The sequence below is a fragment of the Solanum verrucosum genome, unplaced genomic scaffold, assembly GCF_900185275.1.
Source record: "Solanum verrucosum unplaced genomic scaffold, falcon-dt-bn FXZP01000235.1, whole genome shotgun sequence".
Taxonomy (NCBI): Eukaryota; Viridiplantae; Streptophyta; class Magnoliopsida; order Solanales; family Solanaceae; genus Solanum; species Solanum verrucosum.
This window is the reverse complement of record NW_026019948.1, coordinates 411,621-420,500: the sequence shown is the minus strand read 5'-3', so window position 1 is coordinate 420,500 and position 8,880 is coordinate 411,621. Positions and strand designations below refer to the sequence as shown.

The window sequence follows — 8,880 nt, the reverse complement described above, 5'->3', positions numbered from 1 at the left end:
AATTTTATTCCAATGAAAAATTAGCTAAATTATTTATTAATTTACCTTTATTAGCGAGGCTAAATAAAGAAATAAAATGAATTTTAACTAATATAGTACATCTTATTTAATGTTTCACCAATAAAAATATACACTTAATTTTATTTTTTTTAAATTCTAGTACTAGTATATTCTCCTATTCACACATCCCTTTCATGCCTATATAAAGAAGGCTACCACCATCTCCATTCTTCAACAACAACAATAAAAAAAATCACCTCATTCACTAAACAAAATTCATTTGTCCATTCTATATAACAAAAAAATAGCAACATGGTTAATTATTTTGAAATATTTTTCTATATCTCTATATTTCTTCTTGGTATCTTGTCCTATTATTTTTGTTTTAGCAAAAATTACAATTCATCATCCAAGAAAAATGCTTATAAACTTCCTCCTGGATCAATGGGATGGCCTTATATTGGTGAAACTCTTCAACTCTACTCTCAAGACCCTAATGCCTTCTTCATTAACAGGCAAAGAAGGTACCATTTCAAAAAAAATTTATTTTTCACTACGTACGTACGTCCCTGCCCTTTGTACAACCAACCAGAGTTAACCCTGATAAGCGTTTTACTTTTCAATGTGAGACTTTCTGGTACGAACAACATTAATGGTTGCATTTTTTTTTCCAGGTTTGGTGAAATTTTTAAGACAAAAATACTAGGTTGTCCATGTGTGATGTTGGCAAGTCCAGAAGCTGCTAGATTTGTACTAGTAAACCAAGCAAATTTGTTTAAGCCAACTTATCCTAAAAGTAAAGAGAATTTAATTGGTCAATCTGCACTTTTTTTTCATCAAGGAGATTACCATAATCACCTTAGAAAACTTGTTCAAGCTTCTTTAAATCCAGAATCCATTCGTAATCAAATCCCTTATATCGAAGAATTATCGATTTCTGCATTGAATTCTTGGGTTGGAGGACATGTTGTCAACACTTATCATGAGATGAAAAAGGTTGGTGATCTTAATTTAAAAGATATATAGTTTCTTTGACCAAATTTTCAAAAAATCTGCTTATTTTGAAAAGTACTTTTTGTTCGTAATCCTTTCCCAAAAAGTATTTTTAAAGAATAGTTGTTTGTGTTTGGTTGGTTAATCGTTCTATTTGATCAAGGTTTTAAAAATACTATTTTAGCTTTTGAGAAATTTTTTTCAGCTATTACTCAAAAACACTTATTTTTATCCTAAAAGATTTGACCAAATTTTCAATTTTCTATATAAACACTTTTAGAATTTTGGTCAAACGAACTTTTAATTACTTCTTGTTGTTGATAATGTTAAAAAAAATAATCTTGACCTTTTTTTTGTTTGCGTGTTAGTTTTCTTTTGAAGTAGGTATACTTGCTATATTTGGACATTTGGATGGTCATGTGAAGGAAGAATTGAAGAAGAATTATAGCATAGTTGATAAAGGTTATAATTCATTTCCAATAAATTTGCCAGGGAGTCTTTACAGAAAATCCCTTCAAGTAAGTGTCATTTGTAGTCATATCACTTATTTAATATCATCACTTATTTAATATCGAGGTGTACAGAAACTGATCCAATCGCGTTTTGATTATTATTGTGTGTGTAGGCAAGAAAGAGACTTGGGAAGATTTTAAGTGAAATAATAAGAGAAAGGAAGGAGAAGAAGGTACTAGAAAAAGGGTTGTTGAGTTGTTTCTTGAATGCTAAAGAAGAAAAAGGATTATTGGTATTAAATGAAGATCAAATTGCTGATAATATAATTGGAGTTTTATTTGCTGCACAAGATACAACAGCAAGTGTTTTGACTTGGATTTTAAAGTATCTTCATGATAATCCAAAGCTTCTTGAGTGTGTCAAGGTAAATAAACATCTAGAACATTCTATTTTTTAATTACACTTTTTATTAGTTTATGTGCTAGTCTTAATTATATATTTATAATAAAACATAAAAAGACTATTGATTTGAAGACATTTTGGTCTTGGCATTTAATAATTGGCAATAATTATATATGCAGGCTGAACAGAAAATGATTTGGCAGTCAAATGAACAAGAAAATCATGGGTTGACATGGACACAAACAAGAAAGATGCCTATCACTAACAAGGTAAGAGAGTAGATTCAGAAGCAGAGTTAGAATTTTGAGTTTATAGATTTTAAATTTTAAAAATAACACAACTTATCGTTTTGGGGTAAGTTTTCATGTATATTAGTGAATTATACAGGATCTGAACTAAAGTTATTGAATTTATTAGCAGAATTGTAACTCCGTCTTTGTTACTAATTGGGAGAAAATGATTTACTAAGACTTTCTTAACAAAAGTTGTAGGACTATGATAGTTTAATATTAATTAATTAACCTCTTGACTATGTTTGTTGTTTAGGTTGTTTTGGAGACACTGAGAATGGCTAGCATTATATCTTTTGCATTTAGAGAGGCAGTAGCTGATGTGGAATACAAAGGTAAGCCAATTGAAAAAGTACTTTTTAAGTTATATATATTGATTGTGTAAATACTTTTTAATATAGTTTAGCTTGTTATAGCATCTTGCTTATAATTATAGAGATTTATGTTGCTCGGATCATCCAGAAATATAGTCATACACGTGTCAAATTCTCCTGAAATAAATAACTTTTGGAAGATCTGACACATGTAAGACAACACTTTTGAAAGATCTAAGCAACGTGTATATATATATATATTAGTTATATGATTTTGTATATTATTGGTACATAGAATTTAAACTCGTTTAAAATGTGGGGTGTAGGATACCTAATTCCAAAAGGATGGAAGGTAATGCCTTTGTTCAGAAATATTCATCACAACCCAGAGTTCTTTCCTGATCCACAAAAATTTGATCCTTCAAGATTTGAGGTACAACAATACCCTTATGATTTTATTTTACCTACCTCTATAATATACTTTACTAGTTAAAAAAAAAATGGCAAATAAAAATTGTACATTAATTATATTTATACATATTTTATATTTTACAGAATGCGCCAAAACCCAATACATTTATGCCATTTGGCAGTGGAGTACATGCTTGTCCAGGGAATGAACTTGCCAAGCTGGAAATTCTAATTATGACACATCATCTAGTCACTAAATTCAGGTACTTTAATTGTTTTTTTCATTTTAATTTAATAATGTCCTTCCAATAATCATATGATCATATGTTAAATCATGTTTGTTTAATGAGTAATTATTAGTGTTTCCTCAAAAGTAACTACTGTCATTAATTATTTGTAACAAACTTCATTAAACAGATTAAAGTAAGATAAAACGTGTGTATGATTTTTAGACTAATAGTAATAACTATGACTCAACACCAGATAGGTTGAGACTGACTAAATCGATGATAAGTCGTTATATTCTTGTGTGACCCCTCTTATTCAAGACACACATGCAATATGTGAAATACACATCGAAGTTGTGGATCTAGACGTCTACTTTAGATTATTTATCATGTTTATAATCATCTTATAGTTGTTGTGTGATTAACGATGTTATTTATACAAGATAAAATCGATTTGACTCTTAAAAAGAAATTATGACCTAGTCAATTAATCGATCTTTTTGGTTATTTACAGGTGGGAAGTGGTAGGATCTGGTAGTGGGATTCAATATGGACCATTCCCAGTCCCATTGGGTGGACTAGCAGCAAGATTTTGGAAGGAATCAACCTAATGGCTCTTCTGATTTGCATATCTCAAATGATTTCATCAATCTTATCCAAGATTGTTACTCATCATCCCCCCCACCCCACCCCACCCCACCCCCCAAAAAAACATATAGGGGATGAAAGAAATCTCCAAATTAGTACTTAAATATATTAAGAATTTACTTAATTTTAAGTATCTTTACAGCTAGCAACATTTTGTACCATTTCAATTTTTTTCAAGAATTGGAATACACAAAGTGTAAAATTTGATGACTCAAATCTTTTGGTTTCTTTAATTTAGCTTTTGTTTGACATAAAAAGCAAATATACTTTGCCCATGTGTTGGGGATTGGCAAAAAATGGGATGTTTTTATTTAAGTATCTTGTGTATTTGCCACGTGTCTTGTTGAGTACAAGTCCTTGTTGTAAGGTCCTTATAAAAGTGGCTATTGAGGAGCCAAGTGTTGGATTTTATATTGGGTGAGGTCAAAAGTAGTGGGTGATGTCTAAGCTGGAGAGCACAATATCAAAAAGAAAAAAAGGGGGTGGGGGGTTGGGTGGGGGGGGGGGGACTTTTGATTGACCTTGTACAATGTGCTAAAATGTGGCTACTAGAGTTTGTGGCTTTTGAAGAATTTTACCCGTCTGGTTCACTGCATGTACTCTTTTCTATATATGTAGTCGTGTTTATTAAGGAGCGTTTTTGTTTGTAATGAGAATTTCTTAATTCAATTTCGAATTAAATTAAACTACAATTCATCAATCAAGATATCTATTGTTTATTGTTCTTCTCAAAATATAGACTGAATTTTAACTGAGGAAGATGGGGTAAAGAACTAATAATAAAGGGAGATATGAAATAGGCCTCAATTACTTTGGTATTCCTTTCTTGTTTGGTCTATTTTAAAAAGATTGATACATTTCTATGTTTAGAAAGTACTTCTATTTAATTTCTATATGATCATTTTACCGTTTCTTACATGTTCTTATAGAAAATGACATAACTTGTAATAAGAAAATGGACTTTGCATCTAAGTCAACTCTAAAAGTTAGCCTATAAAATGTTAGATTGCTCAAAAATCATATAAAGTGATTAATGAACATAACTCATCACTCACCAACCTGGTAACTCAACACCCTTCCTCTTGGACACGTCCATGAGTATGAGTTGAACTGTGGAGTGTGAACAATATAATATAAGATCGAATATCGGGTAAATTGCGACTTGGGATCGAACTTAACTCTGATACCATGAAAAAAAATGGACATTGAACCTAACTCACCTCTCAAAATTCCCCACTTAATGAAAATATAAGAGATAAATCATGGTAAAAACTCGAATTCGAGGTTCTATAAAGAAGTTTTCATCTAATGCTTTTCAGCAGCTGCTTGAATTCATTTTGCTAGTCATTCTAAATTTTCCTACAGTTCACTACTCCAGAATTTTGGCCATTTTAACCGTGGGAGAAGGATTGGCTCTGGCCTCTAAGGATGTGCTCGGAGTCCTAGGAACCCAAAAACTTTGATTTCTCATAAGGTGCCAGAGTCCTAAAAGCAACATCTGCCGATGACAACATAGTCCAACTAGGTATACTGCTATGAAGCACAGGAGTGGCATTCGATACAAAAAGGACTATCCATATACAAGAGTATCCAGTATAGATGCTTATTTAAGTAGAACAACAAGTAGAAAGATATTATAATACAGATGTGGTAACGAAGAAATTGTTTCAATGTGTGCTGAGCACCAAGAATGATTATACAGAAGCACTAACATTATGTAGAAGCAAGTGCAAACTAGACCAATTCAAGCATCCGCGGAAGCTGGAGCCGAGTATTTAAGAATAGCTGCAAGTATCCTTTCTTTGTCTCTGGTGGGAAAAGCTTCCAATAGGACTCCATTTTTATAAAAGTGAAAAAGAGGTACTGTCTGCATAAAGTCAATCAAATTTGAGATAAGCAATTTTTTGTAGCCTAAGCAATTCGAGACGTAAAAGTTCTAGCTGCATTGAAGACTTCTAAATTGATTTTAAGCCATTAAAATGTTTCACCTTGATTCGCAGTCGTTCAGCAACCTCAGATTGTTCATCATACTCATCGATCACCTGGAGAGACGGGAATGATTATTCACACTATCTTTCATTCCATTGTAGGAAAAAAGTGAAAGGGAAATGCATTTGCTACTAACAAGTCTAGACTAATACAGAAATGCTCCATGCTTCGACCAAAAAATGCAATGAATAGGTTAATGTCAGTTTAAATGCATCCAAAACCTTCAAGGAGAAATGTAGATAACCATCTGTTTGCCAAACGTCCTCGTGATGTTTGATATTTACGTGGAAGAGATGAAGTGAAGTGATCGGGGCTTTTCCTTTCTAATGCTAAGTCTAATGTAGTACTTACATTGTGTTTTAAGAAGATAACTGGTGCTTGTTCATCACCAGCTCCCCTGCATAATTTTTGAAACCCCTGCTCTATGTACTTGCAGCTTCCACAGGCGGTGCGAAAGAAGTCTACCACAACCAAAGAACCAGCCTTTTTCGCCTTTTCCAATATCATGGAGAATTCCTCATCAGTCTTAAATTCTCTTACACATTCAACAGGACATAACTCGTCCTCTTCATCAAGTAGTTCATCAATGTTGTCATGAACCGTGCTCTGAATTTCTGAGCATTGGCGCACTAGACTTTGAAGTGTGACATTCGGATCTGCATGTCTAAGTTTTGGACAAAATCTTGTCTTCGGATTATATGATTCACTGCCTCTTCTACAGGAAAATGAGTGAAGCAATGTATGGGCTGATTCACCATCTAGTAGATTTGTGTTTCGAAAACTCAAGTTACACTGCCAATCAAGAATGCTTAGTCTTTGCATGAGTCTGTATTAAGAACTATATTTCCTCCAGATGGAAAGCTCTTAGAGATTTTCGACAAGCAAAAGCTAACATCCACACATAATAAAGCAACAATTCCTTGTGGTTTTTCAGATCAAATTCTCATTTATGAGATTACACTGTAGAGTCTGCTGAAATCAGACGGCAAACTTTCAGGAATCGAAACGGAAAAAGAAATTTTGTTGTTTACAATAAAGAGGCTACCACATGTACTTCATAAATTTGTAAAACTAGGAAGGACAAAAACAGATAAAAGAAAAAAGATCAGCTTGATTCTCACTCACTGATTAAAACAAACAAACAAACAAACAATCAAGCAGAAGCATGTTTGTGAGGTCAAGAAGAAACCATCTTGCTACATCTACAACTACAAAACTAGAGAACACAAACACGTAATTGTATCCATTTCAGCATGATCCTGCACTCCAACAGAAATAAAATACGCTCTACAAGTCTCTTTACATGCAGATTGAATATGCCACATTAGGAAACGAAGAGTTAAAAATTCTTGCTCCAACCAAAAGTGGAGTCTATAACAAACTATGAGCTTTGAAGGATTCAGTATACTATAATGGTTCTAAGTCTAGCTATATCTTTCTTCGTCTCTTCACCTTGGTTATTCCTACTAAGGCCTCATTTGTTTTCACTAAGATTAAGATATCTGAATCTGAATGTACATTTGAATGATTAAGATTTTGTATGTAGATCATACCACTGAATGATTAACATTGTTTGTTTTTAAACATCTGGATATAATCTACCCCATTTGAGAACCCTTAATTAGATACTCCTTCCAGACTCCATCCAATTCAAGTGTCTTACTTTCCTTTTTGGTATTTGCCGAAAAGAGTCCCTTTTCGTATAATTAGTAAGTGTTTCAATTCCAACATTGTTCACCACAAGTTTAAGAGTACAAGATTTAAAGAACTATACACACTTATAATTTAATAGCACAAAATTCAAATATCCCCCTTAATTTCTTAACTCCGTGCTCAGTCAAACTAAAACACTTTTTCACGGAAGCCGAATAAGTCTTCAACCAATAAGATAAATCACCCACAAAGAAAGAATTTGTTAAACAAAAGCTAGATGAGATCAACAAAAATCAAGAAAAGGTAACAGTTTTAAAATGGTAAACTAAAAAAACAGAGCAAAATTTTGAATCAATAAGAGGAAGAAACAAAAGGTATATGATCAAATAGAGTATTTTTTAGAAGGGATCTGTAAATTACCAGTTAGCAGCAATGGCGCGACTCTGCAACGCAGCAATAAAGAAGCAATTTTTATTTGGATGAGAAAAAGGACACGTTTGGCTACTATCATTTTATCCACTTCACATTTTGGGCCCTTTACAGGTTTTAAACCAATCAATTTGCTGATTTTCTATTTTCCATCCGTCAAATGCTGAGAAAATTGCATTATCCATTTATAGCGGATACAAAATTTAAATTTGATAAATTCAAATTTTAAGGGATCATTTAATAGGATGTATTAGAAAAAAATAATGTATCAAGAAATGACACATTGAATGTGAATACAACAAGGGAAAATTACGTAAACACACTACTAGTTTAATAACAAGACAAATGACTAGTTTTAATCATCAACATAATTGGGTTGTTTTTAAGATTGAAATGAACTAAGCGTGACAAATGCAGATACGCCTTTAGATGGTGATAAATTATTGAATAAACTTACCGCATCACTGTGATTTGAATGATGAGATAAATAATCCAAGAAATTACCTAATACCTCCAATCAAACTCTCGGAATTACTTTACCTTATATCTTAGCAATTTCTTCCCTATTCATCACCCAAGCTCATTGAACTAAGTTTTGGATTTAGCCCATGAACCTAGCTAGTAGGTATATGGATCTGAGTAAAGCCCAAAGTATCAACATAATGGGCCTCATAACAAAGCCCATTCAATCTAGTACAATGACAATTGGCAGCAAATGAGTAGCTTCTATTTTGTTTAGTTTGCTTGCATGAGTTAAGCCACTGACCAACTATTTGTTGGCTTCCCTTCTTTCTTTTTCCTTATTACGATTTGTGGGTTTGCTTTTTCCGTCTCAAAATAAGTCTTCATTTCACTTCACGGAAAAACAATAAATATCAAGTACTTATAATTTATCAAAATTTTCTTATTTATTAAATACTCTTTCTAATTCATATTAAGTAAATTATTGGATTTTGACACATAAATTATAAGCTATTTTCACTATTATCTTTTTGATTATTTTCAAATTATTCAACTAGAAAATGTAAAATAGTTAATAGTTTCATAATTCAGTTAATATGAACTAGAGGG

The 8,880-nt window shown here is 32.3% G+C and overlaps 2 protein-coding genes across 3 annotated transcripts; one reads left to right on the top strand and one right to left on the bottom strand.

Moving 5' to 3' along the window:
- The first annotated feature begins 232 nt into the window (after positions 1–232).
- On the top strand, positions 233–3,953 carry LOC125811617 (abscisic acid 8'-hydroxylase CYP707A1). The gene is made up of 9 exons (XM_049491140.1): positions 233–524; positions 675–996; positions 1,362–1,511; positions 1,619–1,870; positions 2,028–2,117; positions 2,395–2,473; positions 2,779–2,885; positions 3,008–3,126; positions 3,605–3,953. The coding sequence occupies exons 1-9, from the start codon at positions 313–315 to the stop codon at positions 3,699–3,701; spliced, it is 1,428 nt and encodes a 475-aa protein (XP_049347097.1). The 5' UTR covers positions 233–312; the 3' UTR covers positions 3,702–3,953.
- Positions 3,954–5,302: 1,349 nt separating this feature from the next.
- Positions 5,303–7,979, bottom strand: LOC125811877 (thioredoxin-like 4, chloroplastic). 2 transcript variants are annotated; one of them, XM_049491430.1, is made up of 4 exons: positions 7,801–7,979; positions 6,079–6,696; positions 5,727–5,780; positions 5,303–5,605 (listed from the first exon to the last, which is right to left on the bottom strand). In XM_049491430.1, the coding sequence occupies exons 2-4, from the start codon at positions 6,547–6,549 to the stop codon at positions 5,483–5,485; spliced, it is 648 nt and encodes a 215-aa protein (XP_049347387.1). In that variant the 5' UTR covers positions 6,550–6,696; positions 7,801–7,979; the 3' UTR covers positions 5,303–5,482. The 2 variants fall into 2 exon arrangements, with proteins under 2 accessions (XP_049347387.1, XP_049347394.1); XM_049491437.1 differs by having other exon boundaries at positions 6,079–6,699; positions 7,801–7,978.
- Positions 7,980–8,880: the final 901 nt, after the last annotated feature.